The following is a 22,829-nucleotide window of genomic DNA, read 5'->3' on the forward strand; positions in this document are numbered from 1 at the left end:
AAGCAATTTTTTCAAGGATATGTAGTGGTCGAGTACACATTTTATCTCCTCAAAGTCACCTGTTCGAACCCTCATGGTGTTTGTTAATTAAAACTTAAAATTGATTTTTTTTTTTTTTTTTAAAAGCTTGCGTTGGCAAGAGGTTGAACCCGCGCACCTTCCGCATCATAAGTGCTTCAAGAGCCAATCGTCTATCTATGAAAACAAAGTTATTTCACGCAAAATAATATTTATAGAGTATAAACTTGTAATTCTTTTAATATACCAAAAACTCTTTTGACTATATAAATTTTTATTTTTAGAGTTACAGAACTTGATATAAGTCATATAACTGCAGTGAAAAATATCTTATTAATTCTTTAGATGGAAGTAGATGACTAAGAATATCGGAGAATAGAGAAGATTTCTCAAAGGATTTAGAAGAAGAATAAATCAAAAAAGATGAAAAATGTCTCCGTGACTCTAGAAAAAGGCTTTTATCTACTGAAAATATATAAAATAGAAGAAATTAGTAATGAGTACTAGCCATAGAACTTAGAGCAACTCCAACGGGAGAGTATTTTACTGCGTCCGCTAGCATCGGCAAAGGAAAGATAAAATATTTTGACAAAGTCAAGTGATTGAGTTGCGCCAAGTGTAATGCAACAACACTTTGAAAGTCCTTCAATTAAAATTAGGGTATGTTAACGTGTGCCCTAAGGGCACATGATAAAGTATCCTAATATAGAAATACTGTATTTAATAATGTAAGAAATTTAATGCATAAAAGTAAAAATACACAAGTTCCTAAAACTAATTTCTATATTTGTTTCCTTAACATGTGCCCTTAAGGGCACAAGTTAACATTCTCCTTAAAATTATAGTAGTAGTATATCTATTATCTTGTCGGTTTTTGACAGAAGTTTTGTACTTTTGTTTTGCTTTATTAAAAATGAATAAAATAGTAGTATGTGATTGTGAAGTAAAGTTGTGGGACCAATATGAATTTTTTAGAGTTACACCATTTGAGTAAAAAATGAATGAGTTTTTTTTTAATTTGAAAATAAGTTATCTATATAATTATATTTACTTATTATGTACAAGAATAAATGAAATTCTCGATATTAGTAGACAGAATGGTTAGAAGAATCCACATTGAAAGTTTATTGCACTGCAACTCCTCTTGCCTCTTAAAATTGTGGGACTTGTGTCTAGTAACATCTCTTGAAATGAAGAGAAAAACAGAATCATGTTCTTTGCTCATTATGTCTTCTCTCGGCTGCTATAGCTGCAGCAACTGATGGTGGCAAGTCTCTCAGGTTCGTATTTGTAGTAGGGTTTTCATCGATTTCCGGCGCCGTTAATGGTGCTCTTGCCAACAAGGATTCAACATCTTTAAGGGTCAAAACAGGTTGATCTTGATTTTTTGTGTTGCCATTAATGAATGAATGATTACTTTTGCTTCTGCTTCTGTTCAATTTATATATGCTCTCTTCAACCGTGTCTTTTACCTAACAGATGCAAGAACAAAGATATGAGAATAATTCTTCGTATATGAATTTCTGAGACAAAACTTAAATCAGAGGCAAGAAAGTGCAGAGATAGGCAAGAACATTAATTCACGTTCTTTTCATTCATTCAAATAGATCTTGATATTCACACTTGAGTTGCTCTCGGTGGTAAGAGCTTAGCCTACTGACCTCAAGGTGGTGAGTTCAAATCTCATCAGGGACGGTTGTAAAATGATCATTAGTGTCACTTAAATTAATAAAAAGAGAATAGATCTTGATATTTCCAAAACATCTACAAAAGCATATAGGAAACATTTCAAAGAGTTTAAATAAAACTTTCTCCTCATAAATAAGCTCATCTCGTGATATAAAAACTTGCATAAATGTTCAGAAAAACTTACAAAAATAGCTTAGGATATATGTCCATAAACTATTTTGACTTTATTTTCATAAGATCCCCATAATAGCTTATAGAAATTGTTTATACAAAGCTTGTACAGAATATTCTCACATTCAATCTTCAATTGTCGAAACTGTTTATACATGAACACTTGTGTGAGAAATGTTTATTGAATAGACACTTAATTAACGTATTTGCACAAATACATTTAGACTGGTTTCTTATTGGTTGCAATTGTCTCTTAAAAATATTAGCTATTCAATGAAACCGCCAAATCCATTAGCACTCAAATATCATAAATAGAATAATGTAGAAGATATATTGATATGAATTAAGGAGTGGAGTGACAAGGAGGGAGAAGGTTCAATCCCAACCCTAAACAAAATGTTACCTATAACATGGAGAAGATGTTTTGAGGCAACTAAGGAACAAACAAGGAGTGGAAAACAAACACTCAGCAAAAGAAGCAGGATGAATACTGTGTATGTGTGACAGAAAGAGAGAGAGAGAGAGAGAGAGAGAGAGAGAGAGAGAGAGAGAGAGAGAGAGAGAGAGAGAGAGAAAGAGAGAAAGATAAAGAGAAAGAGAGAGAGAGAGAGAGAGAGAGAGAGAGAGAGACTTACTATGAAACGATGAATGAGGGTCTTATTTTTTTGGCCAATGCGATGTACACGACTGATTGCTTGTGCTTCGGCAGCTGGATTGAGTAATGGCTCTACAAGGACCACATGTTGTGCTTCCAAAAGATTGAGTCCATTGGCTCCATGTTGGATTAAAAGCAATAACACCTGAATAGATTTTGGTTCTGATCCCTCACATCCTTTTGTGCCATTCTGTTTTCTTCTAAATTGACTGATGGAAATGTGTGCTTTCCTGAACTCACAAATCCATAACAAAAATAACATTGAGTATAATGAAGTTAAAACTTCAAACTGAAAGTAGCTGATTGTCCAACGAGGACATAATCAAATTAGATAATCAATCATCCATATTAACTAACACAAAATCCTATATAACTTCTTAATAAAATACTCCCGACAAAAAACTATGCACTATAATCTTAGAATCACAAAAACCAGCAGATGAATTGCCTTGATATTGAATTAGGTATCTGTCAAAAAGTCAAAGCCATAGAGGGTCTACCTGAGGTGAATATATGAATATGAGGGAGAGGGACCAATGTTAAAAAGTTTAAATGCAGTCACATCATGAAAAAAAATGAATATTAGGAATTGATAGCTTTGGTAGGGCCTATAAAAGAAGAGGAAACAAAAGGAATGTAGGAGAATATTCTGTTGCAGTGAGTCAGGGGTGTGATGGATAGATGACAGAGAGATAAATGACTTTTAAACACCATTAATGGTGCAGATGGCAGAGAGAGAAAAACAGATCTGACAGATTTTGGCATTATTAATAATGGACTCATCATTGGAGTCGGTCATGCTTAAGTTTTAGATGCTTCTATGCATGTGGAGACCCTGAGTAGCTCGAATTACTCAGTTTATGCTTTCATCCATTGTTATTTCTTTTACTATTCCGTTGTACTTCGCAATTAGATCCCATTTGAACTCTAATTGGATTTCCACAAATAATATACAGTCGTTTTCCTTATTTTCTACTGTTTCCCTACTGATTTTTGTTAGATTACTAAATTGAATCCTATCAGGAACCAATAAAAATTGGCTCTGATACCATCTTAGAATCGAGTATTGGCCTATTGGGCCTAAACTCAACCCTACAAAACTGGCTTGTAAGTTGAGGATTGCCCTCACTTTATAAACACATATTCAGGCCATTTTGCAGCCGATGTGGGACTTCTTAACACAATCATATTTTTGTCTACCTATTCCGTCTCTCTTTTCACACTTCCAAATGTCGTCTTATCCAGCATAAATACTCAAATAAAATATGAAATAACAATAGTATATATTATTATACCTGCCTCCCTTCATCCGGATGAAGGTGATGTTATTGGCGGCAAACGCATGTTCCAATACATCAAGTACGTCATTCCAACTTGAAAATACAAGAACTTTTGATTTATGATCTGTGGCCTTTATCCACAAGATTCTTCTTGTGATTGCTTCAATCTGCAAAACATCCAAATCAATACAAAGATGAGGAATACAAGAATTACAACGCATAACATATGGTATAAAACAAATAATTACAAATCTCAATGTGAGATGAAGAAAACATATATTTTTAACAACGCTATACACATTTATAATAGACCCAACCCAAATTCTATAATAGTATTAGAGACGATACTAGATCCGATCGTGGACTTCAAGGGAGGCTGTTGAGAGTCTCATATTGAATAGTGATATAGCCTAAATAGTCATTATAAGTGGTGGTTATCCCTCACCTTACAAGTCGGTTCTGTGGAGCTGACAAAAGTCCAAATCCAAATTCTAAGTTGATATTAGAGTTTATCCTAAATTCGTTGGACCACGTTATTGGGCCACTTGGATAACACTCCAAAATTCCCAATTGTAGATGTGAGAGGGTGTTGAGAATCCCACGTTAGAAAGTGATATGGTGTGACTATATAGTTGTTTGTTCTAAGCAGTGTCCATTCCTCACCTATCCAACCACCTCAAATTCCAATAATTTACCTCACAAGTTACTTTATTTTTATTTTTTTTTCTGTTTTTGGTACTCAATATGATATTTGTTTCATTATGTTTAAGGCAAGGAGACTCAAGTCTATATTAAACAACAAAAGGCAGACAAAATATATACATAGTTTGCTGCCAACATGCAGTGTCATGTCATTCATTTGTAAGTAAAATCTCACGTAGAAAATTATGCCAGTTCGGACTTAGACATCACTAGTCGAATGCGTATATGAAAAAGAAATATGCTTATTCATCTAGAGGTTATGAATACACTAAAAGTTGTAATATGGAAAAACACCTTGGTTCCATACGAGCCTTTAACAGTAATAGATGCTTCATGTTTTTCACAGCAGTCAATTGTATGCGGCATTGAAGAATTGGGAGATTCTTTTTCTGCATCAACAGCATAGGCAATGTTTCCAAAATCGGTAGGCTGTCGACATGTAGGGCACATCACCCAATTATGAGTCTTGCTATGTTGAAGTCTTTGCTCACTCATAGCAAATAAACCTGCGATAAATAGATGCATAGTTATGTTCCATATAATATTTTATTTAAAAGTCAATGAATGCTCAACCATATATCGATTGAGAAAAAATGGATGAAACTATCACTATACGTGTATGTGTTAAACATTCCATACATCTACGATATGCTTTACTTGGTGTTTTACATGGCCGGGGTGAAAAGCATATGATCAATGCTGACTCAATATACCAAGGTCTTTAGAAGTGTACTCCCTCCGTCTCAATTTATTAGCAAAAAAATATAATTTTTCTTGTCCCAAATTATAAGCAAAAAAGACCAACTTTTATCATTTTCAAGGTTTACTTTTACTTATTCTCAGAAAATTAAATGCAAATTACATTTAATTTGCTTTCTCTCTCCTTTTCCCCATAATCAACGACCAATAAAAATTATTTTTACACCTTTCTATGAAACTTATTTCAAAGAAAACACAAAAAATCAAACTTCAAATTATCATGTTTTGCTTTTCTTAACAAGTGTGTAAACTTTTTTTTTTGCGTATAATTTGGGACAGAGGGAGTATGTTGTTAAAGATTTATGAAATACTTTATCACATCACTGACACAGCTAAAGATATTATTAAGTTTTGTCATAAAATACTTACATTTACAGCAAGTAATATGCCCACATTGAAACACCATTCTCTGATGGCCTAGCTTTTCTTGGCAAATTGGGCATGTTTCCTCATAAGTTTTAGGTATGAGTTCACCCTTCTCTTCCATAGAGTTTGACATAGCATTTGTATCTTGAGTGCATAAAGAGCTATCTTGACTTTCCAATGGTAGTTTTTGCTTAGATTGAACCAAACCCTGAAAAGTAATTCAGCTTAGGTTTAATGTGCAAAGCAAAAAACAAAATATCATAGATCTTTTAAGTTAGATCAGTAAATGGCAACCACGTATAAGAAAAAGAAAAAATTAAACCCACTACTACCCTGCCAAAGACAAGAAACTGAAAAGGAAAAACAATTAAGCCGACCAATCTAGCTGAAATGATGAATAAAAATATGGTAAATAATTGATGATTTCGAGAAAAAAAATATTAAAAAAATGCAAAATTGAAGTTAAAGCTAGGTGACATGAATTATTAGTTCAGAACTATCCAGCTTAAGTTAAAGAAATATTTCTTAAAGAAGCAAAACATTTAATTAAAAAAAATTTCATATTTGCAGAGAGAAACCAAATATCACATGACTTGGCATTTTCTTTTAAAAGTACTTGTAAAACTTATCATCACTAGTTAGAAGTAAAGCAAATCTTATATTACGAACAAATTTATTGTCATTCACATCAATGTTCAAATGAATTTGTTAGTGAGAGATGGTCTGAACATCGATTTATAAGTGAGTGCAAACCTCACCCTACAAGCCCATTTTGTAAGGTTGAGTTAGGTCCAACCCAAAAGTCTAACATAATCATTTTTCCTATTAATCGTATCCAACATTAGAAGCATAAAATATTCTCAATTAGTATTGGAAAGTCTCATGTTTGAGACAACACTTAGTGCTCATATTTTAAACACTTACTCCCTCCGTCCCAAATTATAAGAGAAAAAACAAAAATTACATTTATTAAGAAAAACCAAATCATAATAATTTGGAGTGTGTTTTTGTATTTTTCTTGAAATAGGTTTCATGCCCAGATGTACAAATAATTTTCATTGGTTATTGTGAAAACTGAATATATTATTATATTTCAAGTTATGAATAATTTACAATCACTAATGTGTTTATATAGGCTATTCTAACCTAATGGGCTCATGGGCCGAATACAAATTACTAATAGAAGATTAATCATAATAATAGAATATTTACTATTTATTTACAACACTCCCCCTCAAGCTGGTGAATGAATATTTATCATTCCCAACTTGGAAACAATTCTTTCAAAGTTATTGCCGTTCAACCCCTTAGTTAGAAGATCTGCAAGGTTGCCTTGGGAAGAGACATATGGAGTGCAAATTAGACCACTATCTAATTTTTCTTTGATGAAGTGTCTGTCAACTTCAATATGTTTGGTCCTATCATGTTGCACTGGATTATGAGCTATGCTAATAGCAGATTTATTATCACAATAAAGTTTCGTTGGTTCATCACTCTTTATCCTCAAGTCTTCCAAGATGCTTTTCAGCCATAGTAATTCACATATACCTTATGCCATTGCCCTGAACTCTGCTTCAGCACTAGATCTGGATACCACGCTTTGTTTTTTACTCTTCCAAGTCACAAGATTTCCACCTAAAAAAGTGCAATATCCTGTAGTTGATCTCCTATCCACAATTGACCCTGCATAGTCAGCATCAGTATATGCTTCAAGTCTCACACTTCCATTTCGTTCGAACAAAATTCCTCTACCTGGAGTTCCTTTCAAATATTGAACAATTCGGAGTGCAGCTTGTAGATGAATCTCCTTTGGTTGGTGCATGAATTGGCTGACCAAGCTTACAGCAAAAGCAACATCAGGTCTAGTATGTGATAAATATATTAGTTTGCCGACCAATCTTTGATACATTTCCTTATTAACCGCAACATCTTCTTCTACATTCCCCAACTTTATATTTGGATCAATTGGTGTACATGCAGGCTTGCATGCTGTCTTGCCGGTCTCTTGCAAAAGGTCAGTAATGTATTTTTGTTGGGATATGAAAATTCCTTTCTTAGAGTGAGTCACTTCTATTCCCAAAAAATACTTCAACTTTCCCAAGGTCTTAATCTCAAATTCCTTGGCTAAGTGTTGACTTAACATTTGTTGCTCCTCTTCATCATCGCCTGTTACGATAATGTCGTCCACATACACCAATAACACTGTGACTCCCCCTGACTCAGAGTGTTTAACAAATAAAGTATGGTCTCCTTGACTTTGTTTGAAGCCCAAGCCAACCATAACTTTAGTGAATCTTCCAAACCAAGCTCGTGGTGATTGCTTTAGCCCATATAAAGCCTTTTTTAACTTGCACACGGTGTTGGCAGCAATATCTTCACGATATCCAGGGGGTACATCCATGTAGATCTCTTCTTCTAGTTCTCCATGGAGGAAAGCATTTTTTGCATCAAATTGCTGCAAGTTCCAATTGTAATTAGCTGCTAAAGATAATATCACCCTAACAGTATTCATTTTTGCAACTGGAGCAAATGTCTCTGAGTAATCTATTCCATAAGTCTGAGTGAACCCTTTGGCTACCAATCTTGCCTTGTACCTCTCAATAGATCCATCAGCCTTGTATTTTACAGTGTATACCCATTTGTACCCTACAGGTTTCTTTCCATTTGGTAGAGAGACCAATTCCCAAGTATTGTTCTTATCAAGTGCCTCCATTTCCAAATCCATGGCTTGTTTCCATTTCATGTCAGACAATGCCTCAGACAAGGAAGTAGGTATTGTGGTAGTGTTTAGACTTATGAGGAAGGCTTTATGGGTAGTTGATAATTGTTCAAAGCATAAGTAATTGGATAGAGGGTAAAGTGGCTTGTTGGTGCAGGTTCTAGTTTCTTTCCTATGGGCAATTGGGAGATGCGAGTCTTTAGAGTGTATTGGTGTTACTTCTCTTGATTTTGGTTTTTTATGTTTTATCGTGTTGGGTTCTTGTAAGGTTGAGCTAGATTCTGGTACCTGAATAGGAGAAAATTCGGAAATTGAATCACTAGATTTTGAAGGGTCAAGGAAAGTTTCTTCATGTAATGTTGGATTGGATTCATGGATATGAGTAGATTCAGGAATGATATTCTTTTTCCTTGTGTATACTAAATTCTTCCCATATCTTACATCAACACCAACATTTCCATCTTTTTCAGAATCAATTTCAGTCTCAACATTGTCACCTCTAGTTTCAACATTTTTAGGATCAATTTCAGTCTCAACATTGTCACTTCTAGTTTCAGCCTCAACTTCTGGTCCGAGATTAAGGTCAGGAAGTATAAGAGACTCATCTTCCTTACTTGTGCTCTCCCCGTGAAGATGAGTTTGAGCGAAGTAACTTTCTTGTTCATGAAAGGTGACATCTCGAGAGACAAAGAATTTATTAGACGGTGGATGATAACATTTGTAACCCTTTTGGGTGGAAGAATACCCTATAAAGACACACTTTAAGGCTCTAGGATCAAGTTTCCCTCTACCATCACTATGGATATGGACGAACGACTTACACCCAAATATTCTAGGAATGAGATTACAAGAGGTGGACACATCAGGATAAAATGAGGATAGAACCTCCATAGGAGTTTTAGAGGCAAGGACACTAGAAGGTAAATGATTTATGAGATACGATGCGGTTAAAACCGCCTCTCCCCAATACTTCTTGGGAACCTTATTTTGGAATAATATAGCACGTGTTTGATCTAACAAATGCCTGTTTTTTCTCTCAGCAATCCCATTTTGTTGGGGTGTTTTGACACAGGAGGACTCATGAATAATACCCTCTTTTTGACAAAAGGAATTAAGTCCTTGATTGAAGTAATCTTTGGCATTATCAGACCTGACCCTCTTAATACTCACTAGTCACTCCAAACTGGTTTTTTACCAATGAGAAGAAATGTAGAAACACAGAGGTAACCTCAGACTTTTGTCTTAGTAAGTAGACCCATGTAACCCGAGTGCAATCATCGATGAAGGTTAAATAAAATGGAGAAGTACTCACTTTGTTACTGACTGGAAAAGAGGCACGTTTGTGTTTAGCAAGTTCACACACCTCACAACAAAGACTCTCAACATCTAAATTTTTAAAAAAGGAAGGAAATATTTGTTTCATGACTCTAAATGAAGGATGACCAAGGCGACGGTGGTATAGAAAGACCTTCTGCCTGTTGGTCTTAATTGATTCCGAAAAAAGTGAGTTGTTGTTGTTGAGTGGATTTGGGGGGAGATTTTGGTTATCCAAGTAATAAAGACCATTCCATTCTCTCGCATTTCCAATTGTCCTCCCAGAATGCTTATCTTGAAAAACACAAGCATTGTCATAAAAAATAGCATTACATGATAGGTTTTTGGTGAGTTTTTGTATGGAAATTAGGCTAGTAGACAATTTGGGAATGTGAAGGACATTTCGTAGGATTATAGATGGACTTATTTGGATATCTCCTTGACCTGCTACAGTTAAAAGGGTATCATCTGCTGTGGATATTTTCTTGTTACTGAGACAAGGTGAATAAGTGGAAAATTGTGTGGGTAAGGGTGTCATGTGGTCAGTGGCTCCAGAATCCAGTATCCAATATTGGTTATAGGGTTTATCCGAAGCATTAAATCCAACAGAAAATTGAGACTTACCAACAGAAAGTGGAAAAGGAAACATACCTGAATATGCCAAAGAAGTTGTAACCGTTGTTGGTGTCTCCAATTCACTAAGAAAAGATTTCAACCTCTTTATTTCATCTTGGTTGAGTGGAACAAATACTTTTGTTGACATATTGACCGATGTCATGTGATTGTCTTAATAAGGAGAACAAAATAGCAAAATATCCAAGTGTTTTTTTTTGAATGAACAGTGGCACAGGAACAGTACTGCTATGAACAGTACGTGTGTGAACAGGGTCGTGGATGAACAGTACCACGTGAACAGTGATTTTGCAACTGTTTGCTGAAACTGCAATAAAGGCAGTAGTAACAAATCCTAATCCTGCAATGAAGGCAGTTAGGGTTTATGACCGCAATGAAGGCGGCTAGGGTTTATGCGGAAGCAAGGCCCTCAAAGAACGAGAGCTCTGATGCCATGTGAAAACTGAATATATTATTATATTTCAAGTTATGAATAATTTACAATCACTAATGTGTTTATATAGGCTATTCTAACCTAATAGACTCATGGGCCGAATACAAATTACTAATAGAAGATTACTCCTAATAATAGAATATTTACTATTTATTTACAACAGTTATTGTTTATTGATAAAAGTGGAGAGAGAGAGAGAGAGAGAGAGAGAGAGAGAGAGAGAGAAACTTAAATGCAATTTGCATTTAATTTTATGAGAATAAGTAGAAATAATTATTGTTTATTGAAACAGTTGTTTTTCAACCAACTATTATTAGTCATGTTAGAAACAGAACAGTGACAATCATCAATTGATGGAAGCCTCATACCATTGAGATAGTAGATGTTGACAGATTGACAGAATAATAGCTTTGGCATGCATTGGAATCTTGCGAAGCACATTAAAACATAAAAAATTCTAATACCAATTTGATAATCACTATATCTTTAAGGAGCATGTATAACATTCAAGTCACTTATTCATTTACTTCATTGTACATGAGTTTCTAGACAAATTTTAGTTTACCATTCAGAATTTCCATGTTCCTGTGTAATGGTTCATGATTATTGTCGAGAGCCAACTCGGCTCTCAAATGGTTTTACATCTCCTAAAAACCATTAATTCCGCAAGGAGTTAATTTTGATGACCTAGAAATTTAGCAAATACACACACAGCAAATTATACTAAATGCATACAAATTTCTAATGCTTATTTTTCCATACCTTTAAGTACCGTAGTTTTCCTTTTATCTGTGACAACAAGGCCAGTGACATAAACTTCTCCTGGGAAAAGTTTGAGCTAGCCGCAGTTAATTCGTTTTCACCTAAAGCATCAAGAGATTCATCATCTTCATTTGTCTTTAGGTGTAAACGAGAAATCGCCATCTTTATTTCATCATGGGCACGCAGATATTGAGCTTGAGCTAATGCCAAAGACCTTGCATAGCCATACTCCTTTCGCATTCCCTTAACAAAGTCATGAACAAATAATCAGAATACTCGTTTTAAGTTATTTATTTTTTTAGGATGGGAGCATAATATTGAATTTAAAATTTTTTAATAGCACTCCTATAGGAATCATATCTGCCGATTCAACTCTAGATAAGCATAGATAATATTTCAACACAGGCTATACCTCAAAAATATGTAAATGCTTGGTGGCTGCTGAGACACTGTCCTTTCCAAATTGAGTCTTGCAATAGTTTTTTATGACTCCAAGAAGAACCTCCAGCATTGATGGTGATTTTGAAGTCTAAATAGATCACCATAATCAATATGGAAGATTTGTAAATAAATGTTACATATATCAGTACTAACTTAATTTTCATTAATGAAAATGAAGCTATCATCATTTATGGGCAAATCCAAATCTAATTTCTCATAAAGTGCAAGTTTCGTGACTATAAAGTAATATACATTGCTAAGGGACGTGGTGAATTTAGTACAAGTACAACAATTCATAAAATCTTTAAAATTGATAGGGTAATGGAGTGAAGAAGTGATGAATCTATTGATACATTTCCAGACTGTTGTTTCAATTTTCATTTCATATTTGTTATGCGACAATTCTGGACTCTGTTTCAATCAACAATGAATAGTCCATCTCAACAAAAGAGAAACATTATGTTTGTGAATGTGAGTGTGTGTGTGTGTGTGTGTGTGTTGTGTGTGTGTGTGTGTGTGTGAGAGAGAGAGAGAGAGAGAGAGAGAGAGAGAGAGAGTGAAAAGTGGTATAATGTATCTGTAATCTGTCTATAATCCAATGCAAAGGTCAATCAAATGAAATTAAATAACTAACCACAACTTTTTGTCCAACATTCCTTTTTCTGGACTCTTCATGTTCAATATCAGACACTGATGAACTGTGATTAGACTGTGATAGCTTTGAGAGGAATTGATTCAATGCAAAATTTTGCTTTTGAAAATCTACTGCCTCCTCAGCAGATGATATTATCCCACCACGTTCATTCTTGAGAACAAAGAGTCTAGCTTCATAGGCCTGAATTAAACCATGAGACCATATTATATTTGTTAGAAGTAGTGTGAATCAAATTGACAGAAAAGTTCAATGCCAAACCTGAAACAACTCATCTAGTTCACACAGAATGCATGGGGGGCCATCACAATTAGGTTGGCAATTTCGACATTTACCAACGCGCTCAATATCTTCATCTTTTGGTTTTTCCATTGTCTTGTCAATTTCAAGCAGACGATCTAATAACACTTTCCTAGAGGCTTCTAATTGATCCAAATTGGTTTGAATTTGATACTTCAGAGAGCTTATGCTCCGAAAACTGGATCAGAAGTAACACATTAGAAACAATGCATGTTATAGTAAATTTACTAACAGTCATTTATCAAAATATTTTAGAAAAGAATTTTCAAATCTTAAATTACAAAAGAAGCTGTTTAGGGCGGCAATGCAACATGTGGAATCAACACAACTTTGAAATGGGTTATAACAAAAATCCACTGCTTTATAAATGTCTTAGACAGTCAAAACATCACTAACCGAGCAGGTATTCGTGACGACTTTGAATTGTTTGAATTTCCTGAGAGGGCTTCTTCAATCTTCCTAATCAACTCGGTTGAGAAATCCTTGTTCTGCTCAGCATAATGAAGTGCTTCTAACCACCAAAATGTAGTTTGATTTGTTCCGGAGTCATGATATGCTTCACAAACCTTCAAAACGTCCAAATGCCAATTATAGAAAATAGGAAGTAGCTGTTACTAATACAAAGCAAGAACTATCCCACAGATAAGGAACTTATTGAAAAGGAAACATCATCAAAAACGTGAAGAAAAAAAACCTCATTCATTAGACTTGCAATTTTCAAATTTTTAACAGAAAAAAAATGTCAACATAGCTTGGCATTACTGTATATCTCATTAAACCAATTAATTAGCATCAAATTGGAGCATGACTGGTGGAAATCATCATCTTTTGGTCAGGGTAATCGACACATCTTGTAGTCCTTCCCTTTACTTGCGATATAAATAAAAAGCATACACGGGTGCAATAATTCATTCCAAAGCTTAAATTAATGATGCACACACTGTGTATTAAGAACCAATGAAGTGAGAAACAAATTGTTATATGCAATTTTTGGTATTTAAGATGTTATTATATACAGACTTTTTAGAGTTTTCGGCAATCGATACGAAAATATCAAACTTATATTTTAGGGTACTAGACTGGCATAAGAAAATAAAAGAAAAAATCTCAAAAGTTCAATAAAAACAAATAAAAATAAATCTTGAGAGCCATTAAGGATATTTACCTGCGTGTAAGAACTTTGAAACTCCTGCTGAGCTGCAGCTAGTTTTGAACTGAACACAGACAAGTATTTCTGTTTTGAATCTTCACATTCAGCTATCAGATATTTGACGGAACTTGCCGACAAAGCATCACATTCCCTATCATTTAAGTCATTTTCTGAAAGGCTAGATGCAACATTTGATGGTTCCGCAGAAGCCACTGTTGAAATTGCGTCATCAAAACTACTTATTTTATGCCTCTTCACTTGATCATGATCAACCTTTACAATAAAATGCTTTTTAGTTGTATTGACTGCAGAAGTTGCAGAAAATTGTTTTCCTTTGGATGGCAAGATCAAAGCAAAATTCTGAGCCAGGGGGAATATGTCAGCGAGATTATGATGAATGTGTATATTTAACAAAGGATCCAGGCGGAAATCTTCAGAATGCTCTTCAGCCATAGCAAGAGCTTCATTGTACAGCAAAGCAGCTTGATAATAATCTTTTTGTATTATAAATATTGCTGCAAGCGCATTCAGAGCAATAGCTAACCTCCTGAGAGCTTCCTCACCTTCTATCTTGGTCTTGCTTATAAGGACCTATAGATTAAGGTTCACGTCAATTGAAAAACTTAGGTATATCGTTAATAAAAGGTTATCAAAATCTTTACAACTAACACACCATTAGTACTTCTTCTATTGTCATAGGTGACTGCTGTATGGAACGCAACCCAGAACTTCCAACCTGGGGGTGACAACAAGCCTGACGAAGCTTCAGCAAAGCATTCAATAGCTTCCCTGCCTCGGTGTGAGTGATTAAAGGATCAGAGGAACCACTCATAGAGACAGAATCTGGAATCCATATGAAAAATTGCAAATTCAATAAATTATCCGAGATGCTATGCTTTCAAAATGACTTTAAAAATAAAATTACACAACACTGAGCAAAAACCTGGGACTTTTCTATTAAGAATATCATTTCTCAAACTTTCAATAATGTCATGGGAATCTCTAACACAAGCTTCATGTTGCCGCTGGTAAAAGTGCTCTTCTACTGGTGATAGTGTAAGCAAAGACAGGCACTCCTGTTGGGAGGGAAGGTCCAATTCATCAACAACATGTTGTTTAGAAGAACGCCACATGATTTGTTTGAAAATCCTGTGTGTAAATTCCATAGCTCCCATATCTCCCTTCTGCAGGTTTATCGAATAATGGATAAGAATAAAAATGTCCAACAAAAATTTGAACTATGCTGAAAGAATTGATTCAGATCAAGGACATTACAAATCAGAGAAATCTAAACTACGACAATATTGTAGTACGCTCTCTAGACACAGAAGACTTTTATCATCTCTTATGAAAATAAAATAAGGACTTAGACTTCCATATTAGTTCTAGCTGCTAAGAAAAGACTATTATATTGTTTTTGGCCATAAGTTTTTTTTTTTGGCTATTAGTACACTATTCCATGTTTATTTATCTTAAAATATGGATAGAATCTAACTCAACAATACAAAACTGGTTTGTAAGGAATGTCTCATCTTCTAATTGTACACAGATTTTCAGGTCATCTAGAGTGCCCCGTGCGGCCCAATAGCTGGTGGCCAAGGGATCTTGGACAGTCTTTGATTCTACCTTAAAATATGTGTTAGGTCTAACTCAACCCTACAAAATTGGCATGTGATAGGATAAAATATGATATGACAGAATATGGAAGGTGTATAACGAGAATGAGGATAGTCACTATTTTTTTCTGATTCTCTGTGAAACTGCCAACAGAAATATTTATTATAATTTAGGAATATGAACTGACAGGAATTACAATAGGTAACTGCTGGAAAGTAATCAACCTCTAGGACTTGAGAGCCTAGCTTCTCCCAAACCCACTCACATAAGAAAACAACTGAGTGATCAGTATTCCCAATCCTTATTCTATTTATTAAGCAACACACCTACTAACATAATATGGGCTTAATTACTTGGGCTTTGGGCTTACGCCTAGCATACACATGTTTGATAGAAGGCTTACTAACAGCACGTAAAGTGAAGAATGTCTCCCACCTATAAATACATTTTCAGGCCATATCTCATTTACTGTGGGACCCTCAATAATTTATAAAAGAAAAAGTGAGTAATAACAAGCTTCAATCAATAACATTTTAGTCAAACATTAAATTATAGACAAAATACCTCATAAGGATCTCGAATAACTTCACTCCACCATCTGTATAAATTGAAGGGACTGGTTTTAATGAATCTTAGAAGTCCAAATAAGTCATCAAGCTTTCGCTGAATTGGGGTCCCTGAAACGCACCAACGATGCTTGCAATGGAGTCTTAGAGCCATTTCAGTAGCAGCAGTAGCAACAGTACTCTCCACCATTTGAGCCTCATCCAAACAAATCCTCCACCAGTATATTCTGGTAAGAAGAGTTGGGATAACTGGGTACCTATAAGAAGAAAAAAAGGCTTCTAAAAACTTTGGATCATAAAGGACATACTGATAACTAAACTTATTCTCATACATAATATTATGAGTATCCACATGAATGATGTGTGGTTCCTGTAAATATTTTAAAAAAAAATAAAAAATATATCCACCTCAAAGACACAATCAGAATCTGGTGAATAAATATTATCGTGAAACAATATAAACTCGTGTTATTCTCAATTGGATAGATAATAGGAGAATACCCCACACATGATGATACCAAAGGAAAAATATAATACTATTTAGAGCAAACCTTTTCTGAAATCTTAAAAGGTGTCGGTCGCCTATATGTCTATCAGAATCATGGGACAAATCCTCTTTAAGCACATCATATGTAGTTAGTACAATGTCTGCACTCGCAAGATCACTGACATCCATCAGAGGTTTATTGGAGAAAGATGTTTCACGAACACCATCATAAATACAAGTTTTCAAGGCTCCTGGACGTGTATGACTGCAGAGACAACGACAAGTAGAGTATGAGACAGTTATAAGTTCCTTTATATTAAATCACTGATAAAGAATTACACACTGTGATCACAATTCATAAAGACAATTGAAGCATGGAAAAATAATCCAAGTATGCAAGTCTAAAAGAAACAAATTTGAAAACAGCTATTGTTTTCCCAAAAGATGGCATGCAATATCCTAATGTAACACAAAACATAGACTCGAAAGTATTGGCTCCCCAACTTGAGCTTCAATAAATGGTAGGGGAAAGATCTTTATAACATAGGGTTTATGTTAATATGAATCACGGTTTTAAAAAATTTAGTCGAAGCTTCAGCATTCCAAAATAAAGTTCACACGGATGGAATTTCAAATCTATGATCCTTTGATAATCTTAATGTATTATGCATTATTTATGCCCTAATAGGAGAACTATTCTATCCTTGGGCCAAGTTGACAATAAACACAAAAAAAAAGGATGCAAGATGCAAGCAGGACCTTGCCGGGAGTTATAAAAGAGTACACACGATCTAGGTCGTCAATATTAGCATTCATAATTTATTTCATTTAAAACTATACCGTATAATTTCATCATGCCACTGGGGCAAAATAGGAGCTGGGCAGACAATGAGAGTGGCACCGGAGGCAATAGGAGTTTCAGTAGCCTGTATTAGTTCAGAGCACATCTGACATACATATTCCCCATTCCTCACAGCTATGGTAGTTTTATATGCCTTGCTTTCCAATCCTTGTTTTGATTTCAGTGGCTTTCCTTTAGGTGAATAACCAACACAATCTGCATGTTGCCAAGCATCACAAATGTCACACTGAACCCATAGTCCTTGATATTTGAGACTTTCGCTCACAGCTCCGCATATGCACTCCACACGCTCTCTTTTTAGTCTTTTTAAAGCGACTTTTTCGTCTCCATTGACTTGGGGAACTGAATCCACTGGTATGTCACTTTTGTATGCTGATTTACGGTGAGCAAAGATGCAAGCAAGCAATTCTACAGTTTTACCCAAGCCCATCTCATCTGTTACATTGAAACATTTAGTCATTGAGAACGGGAAATGCACAGTTTGCAATACTCAATACAGCAATGAAGAATATTTGCCATCAAGCTAAACTACTACATAAGTTTCAGAACACAGACTTTACAGTTACATACTCAATAACACAGACTTTACAGTTACATGCTCAATATTCCATACTATCAAGCATAAATAAACATATAGAAAGCAAACATAGGAGTGTTAAAAGTTTCCATAAGGGTTGCCTTTGAAGAAAAATGAGAGACTATGCAAGTAGAACAACCAACCCACATAGTTTGTCATTAATTCAGAACATTAGCCTTTCAACTTACTAACTCTTAAGTTTCAGAATGCATAGGTATTACAGTTACAGACTTACGGACTACATATTCCACACCACAGCATAAATAAACATTAAGAAAGCAAAAGTAAGAGTTAAAAATTGTAATACAGGTTGAGTCAAACAAGTAGAACAACTCAATGCAAAAGTGAATCACAATACAACCTTTAATTTTGCCTGCAAGCTGAGTCTCATAGGTGGTTTGATGTGCAATGGTAGTGATGAATGAGGGTTTTGCAATAGATGTAAGCCTAACCAGGCTACTTGGTTGTTCTCCATTAGCATTAACAAATTTTGGACAAAATAACGGGTATTTTACTTTTGGGTGTGTTACACACGCAAGACAAGTTGTGCCCTTGTTTATTCAGTAACAATATTTATTGGGTAACTCGTGTGCACCCGAGCCTAAACCATGGGAGTACAAAAGCGGATGCAATGGTGTATAAGGAAAAGTGACAACAACTTGTAGACATACTAACACACTAATTTATTTGTCTCGCACCAGTTCAGCATTATCAAACAGAACACATGAAAGTAAATATGCATTTCATTAAAGAGAAACTTGAAGGTGGCTTGACATGGCGTATGTAGTCACACAAACAGTCCAAACTGTAATTAGGTTGTAGTTAAAGAAAATACCCTAAATTAAAGCACCAACTGAGTAGAGAGATATTGTTTCCGAAACTAGTTCTAGGACCAGTGTATATACACCTTATTGCTCAGAGAATAATTCATTTCAACCCTAATCTTCTCGAGATATATACCAACATTGATATGATTTCAACAGCAGAGACTGCAGGATGCTACCAGAAGACCCATAATGATCTTGCACTCACAAGATTAGATGGGTTACTCATCATGCAGATGCAATAAATTTGACTCAAAATAATCAATTCATTAATGAAGTCAAGGGACACCAACTAGTGAAAAGATTTTTTTTTTTTTATTAAAACAGATTATTTTTAACTGTAAAATATCAAAAAATTAAAATTAAAAATTAATAAAATCCACATGATTATTTGAGAAAAATAAAAGAAATATGCCACATAGCTTAGGACCTACCAGCAAGAATGCCTCCAAATACATAAGGTGAAGAAGTCTCTGGGCACAAGGAAATATTTCCACTGAAGCCATTATAACTCAAATAAGCACAAGTGAAATGAAATCATAAAGTGGGAGAAAGAGAGTGAGACCTCCCATATATGAAGTGTGCAATAAAAAAGAATGCATATAAGTTACATTTTGAGAACTGGTAAAAAAACTTACCTGAATGGATTGAAAAACATTTTAGTCCTTGTGTCCAGAAAATCCACCGGCACACATAGTGGAGAATGAAACAGATTTCTTTCACTCTCACTCTGACTTTCTTCCATTACTTTTTCCCGTTTTACCATCCAGAAAACTGCACGCCGTTGATATGGCCGAAGTTCAGGAAGTAACTCAGGTATATCATCTTCAAGCATTGGCTCTGCTCTGTGCACATATATACAAAAGATAAGCTACAAGCTAGACGAAAAAATTGGAGCAGTATTATCACAAAACACGGTTATACCGCTGATATTTGACAGCTCTTTACTAATTTGTTCAAGTTTTACTAAGTTGTGCTATAGTGGTGCCACTATTTGACAACAATAAATTGGAGATTGATTATTGTTAAGGATTAAACAAAGTTAGTCTGTTATTGTATAATCAAATGAAGGTCGACAAATTTTCCTCCAAGAAAAAAAAAAAAAAAAAAGATGATCGACAATTATAACAATTGTTTTTACCCTTAAATTAGTGATCGAGAAAAAGTGAAAGCTTAACTTACTTTGAAGGCTTAATGGCTTCATAAAAACCAGCAGGATCAAACCTCGAGCATTTCCCTGCATAGCCACCGCCGTCTGCCATTTCATTCTGAGAATTAACTTCCATGTCCATGTCCATGTCCATGTAGCTACTAAACCCATACCTAACTTCTGAAGTCATTATTTCTGGTCGTAACCAAGACATGACATTCATCATACTCTTTTTCCATAGTTGTCTAGAAACCTCAAGAAGTGACTCACATGCATCGAAGGCACTCTTTAGTACCTCAACCCTAATCCTGAGGGAAGGAGTGTCCTCAGAAAGCCTAATCCCAATAACAGCCCTCAATGTAACAAATTTCAAACTCATCAAGTGAACAAGACCAGAAACACCTTCATCAGGTCCATCAAAAATACCAGATAACAACACTGTGCATGTTTCGTTATTGTCAACTGTAGCTCTTTTAACAAACTCAAGATGAATATCAGTATAAGGTAACACAGGCCAATGGCCAAGTTTGATTCGACCAAGAATATCACTGACATTACACAACCGAAATCTTAACGAGAATTGGGGATCCTGATAAAAATCCTCAGACAGTTCAAAACCATTAAAACCTTCTCTTAAATTTAAATCCGTTAAAACAACTTCAGAAATATCAAGGTGTTCATCTGACAACCAACCAGACCGGTCAACCTCAACAAAATAAGGTTTATCAAAATCACACTTTTCTTCTTCTCCTACTGCAATAGCATTATGTTTATCTGGTTCTGCTTCAGCAGTAGCATTTGCTTCGACTAGTATCCCAACTGATCGATGCGGTTTACTTTTTCGCCTGCCCATCAGTTGTCACCGCAGGATGATAAAACTGAAAGGAAATAAAAACATAAAAAACAGGCAAGTTATACTTCTACTACCCTTGTCTTTAATTATAATCAATCTTTTACTCTTAGGGAGAAAAAAATGTCCCTAAATATAAGGGCATATATGGTTTGTCTTATTTGAGCTTATCTACTGCCATAAGCACTTGTGAGATTGTTTCGGAGAATTTATGAAAACAGCTTATAGCTTATTCGAAAACAGTTTGACTTTATGTTATCTTTTGTTATAGAAATAGCTTATAATAAGTGCTAGTATATGATAAGCGCTTATGCTATAAGCTGAAAATTAATCTGTTTACCCATAAAGGTCCCACGTCTCATTTCAAATTACTAGACACATTTATTATTATTTTTCCAAATATACCCCTTATTAATACTCTAGAGAGATGAAAGGTCAGAGTTTGACACGTCTATACACTGAAGAGTATTGTAAGTAACACTCTCATAAAAAAGGGACATATTAAATACACCCTCCGTGATAAAATATAAGTAAAATTCACTTTTTAAGGTTCATTGCATAATTAATGTATCTGGTCTATTGTATAAATCAAATAAGTTAATTATGCAATGAACCTAAAAGGCTAATTTTGCATATATTTTGTCTTAGATTTTGTCACGGAGGGAGTACATGTCTATAAAAAAAACATTTTTGCTTTTATAATAGTGACAGGGGTACTAATTTTTACTAATGATGTTGCAGAATTGAAACTGAAGCACAACAAAGAGCTACAAGAACTCAACTATAATTAACCTTCAACATTAGGTTCTCAAACAGCATAAGCACCAAATCAAAGGAAGCACCATTAATATTGAATAACAACCAGCAAAGAACAAACTACTAAACAACAATTAAAAATGAACTCAAAAAATACACATTCATTCAATTCAATGTAGAAACATTCAAAAGTTGAAAAAATGCAATAATGAGCAATGGGTTCAAAAAAAAAAAGCTTTAAGTAAACTTTGACATGATTAAATAAAAGGGTAGGCAGAAAAATATAGAATGAATACGACACCGCCATAGACATAGTTTAATACTAATAAAGAAAGTGTTTAACTTTACAAAAATCATAAAAGGAGAGGGTTTTGGAATTGGAATTGGAATTGGAACCTGAAGAGGGAAAGAGAATGAGCGAAGTAAATAAGAACATGAATCGTGGAACCAAACCAATAGAAGAGTGTTGTGTTGATAGAGAACACTGTTTGTGTTTGTGTTTGTGTTTGTGTTCAAAGGAGTCTTTCGTTCTACGATTACGCTAATGTTACAACGGAGTGCCGCAACTACGGGTTGTTCTGAAACAAATCCGACGGCCTTGATTCGAACGTAATCAAAGCCTATTAACTATTTATTTGTAATATATATATTGATTTTTGACAAAATAATATATATTGATCTTATATCTTTAATTAATTTTTTTTATAAATATCTTTAATTAATTAATTAATACTGTGTAAAAAAAATTAATTAATTAATACATTATCTCTTGACTAGACAATTTTTTTTTACAATGGAGTTGAGTATCCAAGATTCCAAATTATATGTTGATGCTATTAAAATCTCTAGCAATTAAATCAAACCTAGTGATTTTGGATAATTTTTTGTTGTAGTATGTTTGATTTAGAAAGACTTTTTTTTTGTACATAGGACAAATTTTTGTCCATAATACACCTATAAAAAATACAAAAATACTCATTTTTTCTTTCAAAGTTGCTACTTCAAGAGCATATTCAAGAGACATAAATAATTTTTCTATTGATTTCCTTTTAATTTTGGTTCATCTTATACCAAGATCAAATATATGATATAGATT

General features: G+C 34.5%; 1 protein-coding gene across 1 annotated transcript; it reads right to left on the reverse strand.

Annotated features, from left to right (window-relative positions):
• Positions 1-1,141: 1,141 nt before the first annotated feature.
• Positions 1,142-22,348, reverse strand: LOC123920184 (E3 ubiquitin-protein ligase SHPRH). Its single transcript, XM_045972373.1, has 20 exons — positions 22,130-22,348; positions 20,160-21,005; positions 19,616-19,822; positions 19,412-19,473; positions 17,555-18,011; positions 16,779-16,979; positions 16,226-16,484; positions 14,988-15,228; positions 14,718-14,887; positions 14,060-14,635; positions 13,291-13,460; positions 12,856-13,072; positions 12,577-12,777; positions 11,914-12,030; positions 11,502-11,744; positions 5,644-5,848; positions 4,810-5,021; positions 3,829-3,980; positions 2,514-2,763; positions 1,142-1,490 (listed from the first exon to the last, which is right to left on the reverse strand). The coding sequence occupies exons 2-20, from the start codon at positions 20,978-20,980 to the stop codon at positions 1,227-1,229; spliced, it is 5,025 nt and encodes a 1,674-aa protein (XP_045828329.1). The 5' UTR covers positions 20,981-21,005; positions 22,130-22,348; the 3' UTR covers positions 1,142-1,226.
• Positions 22,349-22,829: the final 481 nt, after the last annotated feature.

This window comes from Trifolium pratense, linkage group LG4 (genome assembly GCF_020283565.1).
Source record: "Trifolium pratense cultivar HEN17-A07 linkage group LG4, ARS_RC_1.1, whole genome shotgun sequence".
In the NCBI taxonomy this organism is placed as follows: Eukaryota; Viridiplantae; Streptophyta; class Magnoliopsida; order Fabales; family Fabaceae; genus Trifolium; species Trifolium pratense.